The sequence below is a fragment of the Maylandia zebra genome, linkage group LG13 (assembly GCF_041146795.1).
Source record: "Maylandia zebra isolate NMK-2024a linkage group LG13, Mzebra_GT3a, whole genome shotgun sequence".
NCBI classification, from domain to species: Eukaryota; Metazoa; Chordata; class Actinopteri; order Cichliformes; family Cichlidae; genus Maylandia; species Maylandia zebra.
Window position 1 is genome coordinate 28,089,879 of NC_135179.1, and position 12,672 is coordinate 28,102,550.

Here is a 12,672-nt window from a genome sequence, read left to right on the forward strand (position 1 = left end):
AAAAAACCAAAAAACGATCATTTCTATGCCAGCAGTATTAAAGTGTTATCATTATTAATGAAACAATATGCTACGCTGCCAGACTTTTCTGTTGCCGACTTGCTCTGAAATGTATCACCAACATGCATCTCCATCTATCAAAAACAAATCCACTCAGTCCTAATAGGCACCGTTGATATGCATCTTTACTGGAGTGGGGGGAACAGTCTTATTTCCGACAGCACGTCAAGGCAGCATCCGTCCAGCAGCGGGGTTTATGTCTCCTCCAATCAGGGCGCCGTCTCACTCAGCCTTGTCCAATGGGAATAACGCTCGTGCAGGTGGCTGCGCTGTTATCAGCGACTCCCGCTTCACTCCCGGCATAGAGCGAGTGAATTTATGAAAAGGCGAGCCGAGCCTTTTAATGGTTCCCATCAAAACCATCATCAGATCGTCCGATTTCCGCGAGGATTCCTGAGGCGGACGCATGCAGCCTCCTCCCAGCTGACAGACTCCGAGCAAAATAAACACGCGGAGAGGCGTTTTGGAGTTTTTGCCGAGCTCTTCACTCCCGAGAGAGAACTTCGCTTTCGTTCAAGTTTTTTCTAACATTTCAAGAGTCTTCCTCCGGGCCCAGGATACTTTGGAAAAGGCGGCAGAAGTGGCCAGGCTCCTGAATCCCAGCAGTCCGCTGTGCGCCTGCATTTACTCGCCTTTACTACTCCCGCTAGTTTCCTTCCAGTTTCTGTCCCAGCGAGTTTGGCGGTTCATGTTCACAGATGTTAGCGGTCGGGCAGATGGAGGCTAACCGGCAGAGTGCTTTCGTACTGGGCAGCACCCCGCTGGCGGCGTTGCACAACATGACCGAGATGAAGACGTCCCTGTTCCCGTACGCGCTGCAGCAGAGCCCGGCGGGCTTCAAGGCGCCCCCGCTGTCCAACCTCAACTCTCAGTTCTCCGGGGGGACCCCGCACGGAATAAGCGACATCCTGGGGAGACCAATTACCACCGCCGGGCAGCTGTTGTCCGGATTTCCGCGGATAAACGGCCTGGCAACTACCGCGGCCGCAGCAGCGGCGGGGATGTACTTCAGCCCGGCGGTGTCGCGGTATCCGAAGCCACTGGCCGAGCTACCGGGGCGGGCACCCATCTTCTGGCCCGGGGTGATGCAAGGCTCTCCGTGGAGGGACCCTCGGGTTCCTTGTCCTAGTAAGTCCCGTCTGAGCGTGCCTCTGGGCTGCCTTTTTTATACATATAATGAATAGTTTACATTTGGGAGAAGCCGACATTCCCCTGTGATGTTTTCTTTGGAATTCAGAGGTTATTTTGGTTAATAAGAGGCCCGTTTGGGAGAAAACAACCCCAACTTACAAGAAGTACACCTGCCCTGCGTTTCACACAATCACGACAACAAATGTAACACAGGTTTGCACGTTATGAATGCTGTGCCACAGGGTCAGTGTTGTTATACAGCCACGTCAGAGTACCAGAAAAGACACTGAGACTTCCACACAGGGCGCTGAATGAACATCACAGTGGCATTAAAACTGTAATCACGAAGAGTTGGGTCTGACACATCCAGGAGCATCACACTTACTGATCCAATGTTTGTTTGTTTTACTATCCAACTATAAATTTAATATATCTTAATATAACCACACATTTTGCATCTCTCCTCAGCTCAGGCTAACATGATGGTGGACAAGGACGGGAAGAAGAAACACTCCAGGCCGACGTTTTCAGGACAGCAAATCTTTGCACTGGAAAAAACTTTCGAGCAGACAAAATACCTGGCCGGCCCGGAGAGAGCCCGGCTGGCCTACTCTTTAGGAATGACCGAGAGTCAAGTCAAGGTAAAGACCGCTAAACCGTGCCTGCTCAGGGCTGAGAAGCATGTGGGGAATAAAATAAATAAATAAATTGAGGCTGATCTGCGCTTTGATTTCTTTAATTGGGGAAGATTCGGCTACAAGGCCGGAAAGTGTAGGGTTATTTCCACATGCTACAGCTTCATTTAAAAAAAATAAAATAAAATAAATTGATGATGATGGTTATTATTATTATAATAATAATAATAATAATGGGAAATGTTTTATCCCCAGACTTTTGAAACTGACTGTGCTACAGTAACATTATTTTTATTATTATGAAAAGCAGAAGAAGCTTATTTTTATCTACATTTTAATCGGTTACTGTTTTTGTTTTATTATTTTTGATTGGACACAAATAAATTAATGGATTAAAAAGTAATTAAAAATAATTGTAGAAGCAGCTTCTTCTTCGTCTTTTATTATTGTTATTATTATTATTTATTATTAATGGGGGTTTTTATTGCTTGTTTGTTTCTCTTGTGGATAAATAACTGTTTGGACCTCCCTGATTTCCTGCTTCTGTTACTGGTGCTGGACCTGTTGAGCATCTGTGTGTCTTTATTTTTTTATTTTTTTTTCTTCCCTCTCTTCTCATCAGGTTTGGTTTCAGAACAGAAGAACCAAATGGCGGAAGAGGCACGCAGCGGAAATGGCCTCGGCTAAGAAGAAGCACGACTCCGAGACGGAGAAAATGAAGGAGAGCTCTGACAACGAGGAGGACGACGAGTACAACAAACCCCTGGACCCAAATTCAGACGACGAAAAAATCACGAGACTCTTGAAAAAGCACAAGGCTACCAACCTGGCGCTGATCAGCCCCTGCAGTAACAGCTCGGACACCTTGTGATCCCCACAGCCTGGGAGGGACCCAGAAAAGGGGTCCCCACGAAGACTTGTCGCACTCTTTCCGAGCCCATCTCCACCTGACATTTCCAACATGCCTCTTAAGGGATCACCTTTATTCCCCCACCCCCCCACACACCCTCAAGCAGAGATAGAAAAATGCGTAAAACTCCCAAGCCTGCGTCCAGACGCACGGGAAAAACCGAAAAGGTGGCCAAGCGGAGACGCACATGGTTGCATCCAAACTCACCCAGACGCTGCTGTATGCGGAGCTATAACTGTGTTTCCTCCTGGACTTGAGAAAGACTGATGAGGACATGTTTATGCAGCTGAAAGGACACTGATGCTGGGAACGGAAACTGTCCTGGAGACGCAAATGAGTTTTTACGCATACAGGCAGAGTTTTAACAGGTGTAAATGTAAAGAAAATATTCTTTAAAAAAACAACCCTACTTTGGATCAGTGCTGAGCTCAAAACGTTTACACTTTAAGTCATTGCACTTGTTGCATTATTTTTACAGCTTGTCACGTTACGTCACGGTTTCAGCTCCTAATGTGACCTCTAAATGTTTTAATACATTTCGGTATTCATACGTTCATCTGAAGAGATTGCACACTTTTTAAAAAATTTGTTTTTTATTTTACACGTATTAACAGATTTTTTTTTTGTTTGTTTTGTTTTTGTTTATTTTAGTAGCCCACACTGATCCAGATCCCGGGCGCATGTTTTAAATGGCAGGTGCAAACGGGGCCTGTGACGCTTCTAAAGCTCAGTTTAACCAGGGTATCCACTGTCCTAAAAGGCAACAGACTAAACTGTTTGAAGGGGGCAGGTTTGAGACGAGTGACTGATTTTTGTGCTGTAGCCTGCAGATGAACATGTATGTGAGATTGTGTATATATATTTTTTACTGAGTAAGTTATGATTTGAGCAGCGGAAACGTGGCAGCATTGGGCTCATCACTCCCTCCGATACCGCTTTTTTTTTTTTTTTCTTCCTGCTGAGTAAAGTCACGTTTTATTGAACTCTACATTTCATTACAGAAACACTATTGTATAAAATGCTAAATGCTGTAAATAATGACTGTAAACAAACAAACCAAGAAAAACCACACAGCTTGTTTTTTAACATCACTTTTATTTAGTTTGACAGAGTTTCTGTTTTACCTCATCACGCAGCCGAGCAGAGAACCGGAGCATCGTTTTAAGTTGGATCTAAAGAGTATTATCGCTTCCGGAAGGTTATAGAAAGAAAAAAGTAAACCCCCTTTGTATTATGAATAAATTATTTAACAAGCTTTTTTTTCTTTTTGTTTTCTTTTGGGTTTTGATTTAATGTATGGGCTTAATATAAATTAAAGAGAAATTCATGACTATCGATAAGTGAATTTCCTTATTGGCAGCAATGACACCGAAAGCGGGTTAACTGATGTTGTTATTATTAAGTTTATATATTTTATACAAGAGTGGCGCGTAAGGGAAAACGAGTCTTTTAAAATATTTAATTTTTTTTTCTTCAAAAAGTGCAATTTATGTGGGATCATCATTTATTTACTTAAAAACAATTCCCTCCATAAATTATGAAGCGTTATTATAATTATTATGATTATTACAAAAAGGTAAAACATCGATTTCTAACACATAAATGACCAACAATAAATCATCTCTTTCAATGCTGGAGGTTTTATTTTCCATCTTATAAATGGAGATTAATTAACTCTTTGTTCAATCTTTACGTTGCTCTTGGAGAGAAAGTGATCCTTAGCCTTTATTATTATTACTTTATCTCAGAAAAAGCTTAATTGCGGTTTTATACTGTTTGGTGTTCAGAGTTCTTGTATTTAATACTTGAGACTTGAAGTGCTCCCCCTCTGTCTGAAATGCGGAACTACACCCGAGGTAGTTCTATGTAGGCAAATCAATGGGAGAGTTCAGCCAATCACAAATGAGCGCTCATTAAACTCAAATCCCACCTTGGACTTTTTGATAATCCGTGCATGAAGTGAACAGCTGCCATCATAAAAGACGGATTTAAGGAAAAGTTATCCTTCTTTAAACTGAGGCCGCGGGAACAGGCTGATATTAAAAAGACCCCAAACGTTTCAAGCTTAATTATGTATTTCAATATATTTCTATATATTTGTTAAATAATAATAAAATGTAACATTTTTCTCATTTTTATACTCGGAATTGTTTAACGTGGACATTTAAATGTGTTTTAGGCCTCAGTTAAAGGCAGCGAGGACTCATACACGTGGGTCAAATTGCATTGCGTATTTCACTTGACGCAATTTTTTTTTCTTTATCTGAAAAGTTGCGTACAAAATGTATTGTTGGGCACTAGTGCGCAAAAAGTGAGACCAAATCAATAACACTGCACACGAGGTGGAAGCCCGTATTCGAATAGTTAATGTGGAGCTCTCTCTGTGTTATTAAAAAATAAGTTGTCTACCAGGAAGTAAAAACGAGAAAGAATGAGGACAGAATAGGCATTGAGCTCTAATGGGTTTTATTGCTTTTGAGAACTGCATCACCTACAGTAGAGGCCAGGCCGTCCTGAAAGGGGGCTGGAATAAAATCTCTATCTGCTTTTATAGGATGGAGTGAAGGGAAAAAATAATAACTGCAGCTTATAATCCTACAGTATACTCACAACGAGCAGCTGGAACAAAAACAAGCAGGGTTTCATTTACTTTTTTTGTTTAGTTTTTTTTTTTTTAACTTTTATAAACATTCTGTCTTATGGACCAAATCACAAAAGATGACATAAATTCTGCAGCAGGCACAAAAACAGTTCCACTTGGTGTTTGATTTAGATGGAGAAAAAATAATAATAATAAGGGAGGATCAATCTGATGGCTTCACTGAGTCTGAAACCTGTAGTGTAGTACATGAAATCGATGATGATAAAAAAAAAAAAAAAGAAGTCTCCCATCACCTCTAATGCTCCAATTATTTGCAAAGGAGGCTGCTGAAGGCTACATACTGAACAATTACAATTACAAGACTACCTGCTCTGCCCCACGCCCCTCCCCTGCTTTTAGAGTTTCTCTCATTTATCTTAAGTATTTCTGACACACTTCATTCCTGTTTAGGATACTTGGCACCATAATGCAGTAACAAAAATAGACAAAAAACAAAAAAAGACAGTTTACATTTTAAGGACACCCAAACCTACCTAAAATATCACATTCAGAACCATAATATTATAGAAATAAGTTAGAGTAAGAATAAGAATGACATAATGTGAGAGTGCTATATATGAAACATTATCTTTTTAAATATATATGTATGTGTATATATACATATATATATACACACACCTGCATGGTCTATGGCACTGCTTAAAACATTCTTGGATAGGCAATAAATCACTCCTCTCTTGTTGTACGGACTTATTCAAAGGTCAGCGTGGCTGTGGGAACACCGACACGGCCGCGCTGTGTCTGCGCACGCACTCCAGCATAAACATTTTGGTAAGAATTATAAATTATCTCTTTAAAAAGTACAGTATATAAAACAAGACTCAACTGATGTGTCAGGCATGGCTGTGTGTTGTGCACACAACGACAAGAACAACTCAAAAAACCAAAATGAAACAAAAGAGAAAAAAAAACAATATATATATGTATTTATATAGAAACTGTTGAAATAAACTTAGAAGTTCTATCTATTCCAACAAAGGGACCGCAAAGTTTGGTCAGAGAAGAGAACGGCACTAAAACCATCAACGAGTCTATGTTATACTGTCCGATGTACAAATAAACCTAACAATATAGATACACAACTTTTTTTTGCATTGCACTTTTCTTTTTTGTTTTTTAAAACACCTTACATACTGTATGGAAAGTAGCTTCTATACATAGAGGCATACCTAAAAATGCCAAGTACGGTGTCTAAAAGGATGTAGTAGGACTGTGTTCAATTAGAGTTTTGGCAATGAGGCTGTGGCATGGAAGAGAGTTGTCCGTCCGTCCGTCCGTCTGGTTGTCCTTTTCTCTGGGGAATGGGGGAGGGTTGCATGGCAACGATGAGGTCAGCGATGTGTATCTCGTCTGGAAGCCGGGCCCTCGGGTGGCTCGTCCAGATCTCGGCGAGTGTTTCGTGGGAAGAAACCGGGTCGGGGTTTTCGTATGGATGAGGCGTCTGGATTACTGCAACTGGTCAGCACTGCTGAAACAAAGTCTGTCTAGGTTCTTCAGTGTATGCTTGTGCAAAGTGTGTGTGTGGGTGTGTTTTTGTGCGTGTGTGTGCGTGTGTGTGCGCTGTGTGTGCGGTGTCCTGTTTGTTTCTCGGGTGTTCTCACAGAGGCGCTTCACGGAATATGTTCTCCCCCCTTTGGCAACACTTCCCTGCGGAGGAATAAAAGAAGGGGAGAGGGACGGGGTGGGAAAAAGTTTTACTCCTCCAACACCCAAAGTGATTTTTTAATCAAACAAATCTGATGATTCTTAAAAAGGTCAAACATGAGCTGCAGCACGAGATTTTCTTAAAAAAGAGAAGCATTTTAAGCAATCTCGCGTGACTGTGATTTCTGCACCGATGCTGTTTTATTTCACAATAAAACTCCTCAAGCAGGCACGCCTGCCACTTGTGCAAAAGTCATGAAAAAAACAGTCAAGCAAATCAAAGTGAACAATAGCAACAATGGGAAGAATTGTGATAAAGAAAAAGAATGATATTTACCACGACATCACTGCACCACACAACACTTGTGCTTATTTGCATTAGGTTTACCTGCCCCCGCTGTTATTCGGAAGGACAGGAAGACAGGCTGGTGAGGGGGGGACAGAGACAAACCACGGTAAGAAAACTCCATACTTCTCTGGAAGAAGCACACCACACACACACACCCCACCCTCCTCCTCCACCCCACGAAACGACCAACCCACCCCTGTGAGCACCTCTGACATGCAGGTTAAACTCACATACCAGTCCGGGAGCATTTTGGGGCCTGTGTGCTAACTACACTGGACATTTTTTAAACATAGGCAGCTGTGACTTTAGCGGCGTTGTGTGGTTTGGAGGTAAGGGACGGTGGAGTGTCTGCCGCTGTGCTCAGGTCACCTCGCACACACACAACAGCGTCCGTGTCACACCGCGTAGTGATGAAAGACCTGGTTTAAGGCGCCTCTCTTTCAGTGGAAGACCTGCTGTCTGACACTACACAGACTTCAGCCCTACAGCTGACCTTATGGGAAAAATCTTTTCCACTTTCCTACTTTCTGCAGAATTTTCCTGACAAATACAGTAATAGCTTAATAAAGTTAACAGTAGGAGAAAATTCAGGATCATTATTAGAGTTTGTTTTATTGTTCTAGTGAAATTCATGCCAGTTTTATACTTAAACTCTGCAGACTTCAGTAATAATAAGATAAGCTGTTAACTGTACAGGTTATATAAATGAACTAGGGATTGGTGATTGGGTTTCTAACACATGTAATCAAATAAAGACAAATGCAGAGATTCTATTAGACGTGACGTCAGAAAAAAGCCTCTGCAGACTGATCAGCTTCACACTTGGAGCATATTTCACTGTGACAACCCGATGAACTCAACAAACTTCAACCGAATGCTTTTATTTATTTAAGGTGATGAACCCTAAAGTTAAAGGTTTTCAGAATGATAATAATAACAGTATGTGATGCATGCTTTGCTCACTTAGGCTTCATTTACCTCTCGCACTGGATTAATTTAACTGAACTTAAATAAGTACACAATTATGACTTAACTTTCTTTCTTTCTTCCTTTTTAAAAATTAAACAAAAGCATTGTAACTCTATCATTCTCTTCTTTAAAGCATGAATTGAAAAGAAAGCTATTACTTATATATAAACAGGATTTTATCAACTAAATAGTTCAAGTTAATCAGTCACATTAACCCCAAAAAGGAAGAAAACTTCAAAATGAAAGTATTGAAGTAAAATATTTGTACAAACTGAAGTAGAATATTTTTAACACACTGGTTTTACACTGCAGACACACAGGTCACAGCTTCTCCAGAGCAGCATATTCAACACATCACAGAACAATCGCACACAGTGAGTGAGGTTGTGTTACCTTGTGGTCCCCCATGCAGACATTGGGCCCAATGTTATCATAGACTATAGACTTCTCTTCATTTTCAGGCTGCAGAGACACAAAATCAAACGTGGTGCGATCTAAATGTTGGGGTCGCACTTACACAGGACAATCACTACATGTTAGTGTCGTGGTATTGAATGAACTGGAGCAGCTTCATTAAACACAATTAGGAGGATCATGTAGCTGGTTTCAAAATAAAAGTCAGCTGGAAAAGTGAAATAGGCAACGTCTGGACAAAACAGTTTCAACAGTAAATTTCAACTGAGGAGCTTCTCTCCTACACATTAGGAAACCAGAACTAAGCTTACACCCGTCATCTAAGTTCCACGTGTGCTGGAAAAAAGGACAAAGAAAAACCTCCCTTAGAAGATGCGTGACTACAGTCCTCGGTTTCTGAAGTGCAGACAGATAAAGGAAGATTCCTCCTTCATCAGTTATTAGAAATTTGTAAAAGTTTATCAGGTCCTACAGGGGCTGTTTTACGCAATCGACACGTGATTAAAAATGTTGTGTTTGTTTAGGTGCCAGAAAAATCTTAATAATATCAGCACTGCTGTTGTTCACTAACAGAGAGACACTTAGTCATTCAGCTTGAGAAATGCTGATATTAGGGAGTGATGTGATGTTAAAAAGCCCACATTAGAATATGAATAATGCAGAGTCTGTTGGAAAAGGGACGCAATTCTGCTGTGATCCGATCAGTCGCTTTGGAGCTGGTTTTGGTTGCATGGAGGTAAATGGATCTGTTTTTGTTTTTTTAATTTACCAGCATTGGGTGGACAGAATAGAAAGCCTTGGCTAATTAAGATATGCTGCCTCCTCCAGAACCCCCAAAATATTAGAGGTGGCCCCCAGAAGGCGAGTAGGCAGGCTACCCAATGAGTTCTCCAATTGAATGGGACGTAATGAAGATAAATTTTAAATAAATGCTCGATATAACTACTAAGTAAATTAGGGGATGTTAAATAGTTTATGCTTAGTTCAGGCACAGCTATTAGTAAAATTAAGCTAATTTACAGGCACAAAAATGAATCACAGCAGGCAAAGAAAACGAAGAAAAAAACCTAATTGTAGCCCGACGTCCTTTTTCGACGTCGGACTTCTTCCTTCTGATTATAGTTACCCCGATTCTCAGAGAGCAGCGGCACTGAGCTGTGGCTGAACGCACCTCGAGCTTTGAGTTTTAACTTTAAGCTCGCGTGAAGAAAAATGAAAAGCAGGAGCAATTTACAAAGTGGACATTTGCCTCACGGCCTAATACACTCTCAGTGTAATCTAAGTGCTTATCTGAGAGAACCGTGTTTCAATATCACTGCCTGCACACAAAGAAGCCACTCGCACATAAATCCGCAGACTGGAGTATAAATCACACTTGTCTGGTTGAACTAAAGACTTTTTAAACAGCCACCAGCCCCCACTTACACACACACAGAGGTTGGTGTGTGCCACCGGTTGTGATGTGGAGAGCGGCACTGACACTTTAGAAGAAAGAGACAGAGAGCCGGAGAATGAACCATAAAGCCAAATCCAAATTAACTTCAGACCAATCCTGCAGCGGAGCCGGGTCAGCACGCCGTGTGCCTACACCTCACTACCTTTCCTAGCGGGCCACGCGCTGCCTCCTCTCTATTTGTCTGGCAGCCGGCTCCTGTGCCGCTGCCTCCTGCAGCCTGAGACACATTCATCAAACACACACTTGATAATTTACAAAGGCAGCATAAAATTGTGGATTTTCGGGCTGCATAATCTTTAGACAGATAAACAAATTACCCGGGGCCCTCCGGCAGAGAGGGAGCGCTCGCTCGGCTAAACATTCATTACCGCCGCTCCCGGAGCCGGTGCTGTGCCGCACAGCCAGCGGGCAACCTTTGGCGTGTTAGGGCTCGGCAAGCAGAAAATAACATGATGGCAAGTTAACCGACCGTGCCATGATAGATGACGCCGCACGCCGGGCTGTTTACGGGCCCATGTCTCAACAATCTGTAATGCTCGGAGCCAGAGAGTGTGCGCTCAGTGAATCATCAGCCAATCTGTGAACACACTAACTGTTCCACTCTGTCCCTGCATTACAAACAATTAACCGGTGCTTGAGGGGAAGAAAAGCAAACAGCGAACCAGCTGTTTGTGCGCGTGGATCCCCTCTTATATAATTCTGACACTTTAAGTGGGTAAAAACAAACCGCATGCTACCATATTTTAAGCCTCTGCAGTCTCTGTAATTTACAATCTATGGTAACACAGCGATGGGAGCGGGGTCCTTGTGATGCTTCAGTCAGTAAAGAATAAAGCTCAGGAAGGAATTTTCTCATTTGTTGTGGACAAAAGAAGAAAAGAAGCCAAACTTCCTGAGTAACCCCCCCACTGTGGACTGGTACTGTACAATACACTGCTGCATCTCTTTCACACACATTAACAGATGAAAGCCCGTGTGTTCCAGCGCTCAAAAGGGTCAGGCCTCTAAAGACAAAGCTGGGTTTTATTGGCTGAGATTCCAGAGGTGGCAGATTGGCTGGCGTTAATAATGGGATGGATCTGAAGCCGAACAGGGACTGGCAGGCTTCAGCTCTGCGAGTAAAAAGACAGATCTGCCGCTCAATGAGGAAGACGGGACCCACTGGAACTCCAGTGTTTGGATATATATACTGTCTGGGTGGACCCATGGCTTATCATTGCTAATTAATATTTACAGACACCTCATCCTTCCATCTGTGAAGTGCCAAAGGAGAGGAGGGGCATGCAGATCAAGGATGATGGAGTTGTAGGAGCAGAGTGAGGCATTAATAAAGACACTTGCTCTTTAGCTGAGGGGAGAGTGGTGAGGTTTGAGTAGAAATAGAGGCTCACCTTTAGCAACATGTCTCTGGCAGAGGGAGACATCAGGATTCGGTCACACCAGGCGGGGCATCTGGTATTCATGTACTGCTTCCCCTGACTGCTGTCTTCACTGTACGGATAACTGAAGAAACACACAAGCAGAATGATCTGTAAAAACGGCAAACATTCATTTATGCATATTTATAAGGTGTTTTTGATAACTGTGCCACTTTGGCATTCAAGCAACACATGCATATATTGTTTAGCATTAATGGTGCCTTGTTATGTGCACTTATGCTTGCTTCCCCTCATCACAGATGCTTCTAAACCTCACAGGTTGGATGGTCCCTCTCATCTGTAACCCGAGGTTAAATCATGCATTAGAAATGCAGTATTTTGATTGGTCTGACCACACTTTGGATGTCGTTTATATATTTTTTTACATCTTAAAGATAAAATGTCTCTAGACTGCTTTTTAAAAAAAATAGCATAACATGTATAAATTCATTGTTTTTTAAGCTTTTCTCATCTCCTGTTTCTCCCGTGCTCTATTAAAATGCATTAGTGGCATCAAATTAATAACAATAACACTTCTCCATCAAGACATGATGCGTTGCAACATTAGTTAAAACCAGGGAACATGAATGATTTGCCATCGTATTTTGCATTTGACTATATTTTATACAGGGTAACTGTGTCGTATTTTATTTTATAGAAAAGTGTTGCACAAAAAAAGCCAATAAGGAAAGCAATAAATATGATTCGTGTGAATCAACAGGGCTTGGAGGAGTAATAAATATGAGATGTTATCTCACAGACAGAGATCAAAATGTTTTCCCAAGAAAACAGGAGGTCCATTAGTATGACCAATCATCTGAGTAATCTCTTGAATCAACACACATGGATGGCTCAATCAAAGCAATCTTTCTCTGCCAACTGTAGGGCTCGTGTTTGTGTGTGTGTTTGAGCGAGAGAGAGGGGGAAATGAAAAGAAAGAATGAGCGTGGGGGAGATTCAGTTGCCCATATGTATAGCTACATCCCTACACGGTCATCAAAAACAGATTAGGTGCTGCAGCAAA

The 12,672-nt window shown here is 41.9% G+C and overlaps 2 protein-coding genes across 3 annotated transcripts in view; one reads left to right on the forward strand and one right to left on the reverse strand.

Moving 5' to 3' along the window:
- Positions 1–333: 333 nt before the first annotated feature.
- nkx6.2 (NK6 homeobox 2) lies at positions 334–4,628 on the forward strand. The gene is made up of 3 exons (XM_004554563.5): positions 334–1,188; positions 1,660–1,832; positions 2,449–4,628. Exons 1-3 carry the CDS (start codon positions 759–761, stop codon positions 2,695–2,697), a joined length of 852 nt encoding a protein of 283 aa, XP_004554620.1. The 5' UTR covers positions 334–758; the 3' UTR covers positions 2,698–4,628.
- Positions 4,629–5,185: 557 nt separating this feature from the next.
- Positions 5,186–12,672, reverse strand: part of inpp5a (inositol polyphosphate-5-phosphatase A) — a 161,504-nt gene continuing 154,017 nt past the window's right edge. Inside the window, exons 13-16 of one of the 2 annotated variants that reach the window (XM_023155623.3) lie at positions 11,622–11,733; positions 8,754–8,822; positions 7,431–7,467; positions 5,186–7,045 (exon numbers count right to left, since the gene is read on the reverse strand). In XM_023155623.3, coding sequence (XP_023011391.1) covers positions 6,996–7,045; positions 7,431–7,467; positions 8,754–8,822; positions 11,622–11,733 — 268 coding nt within the window. In that variant the 3' untranslated portion in view covers positions 5,186–6,995. Of the gene's footprint in view, positions 7,046–7,379; positions 7,468–8,753; positions 8,823–11,621; positions 11,734–12,672 lie in introns of both variants that reach the window. The other variant, XM_004554565.3, reaches the window with a different exon arrangement.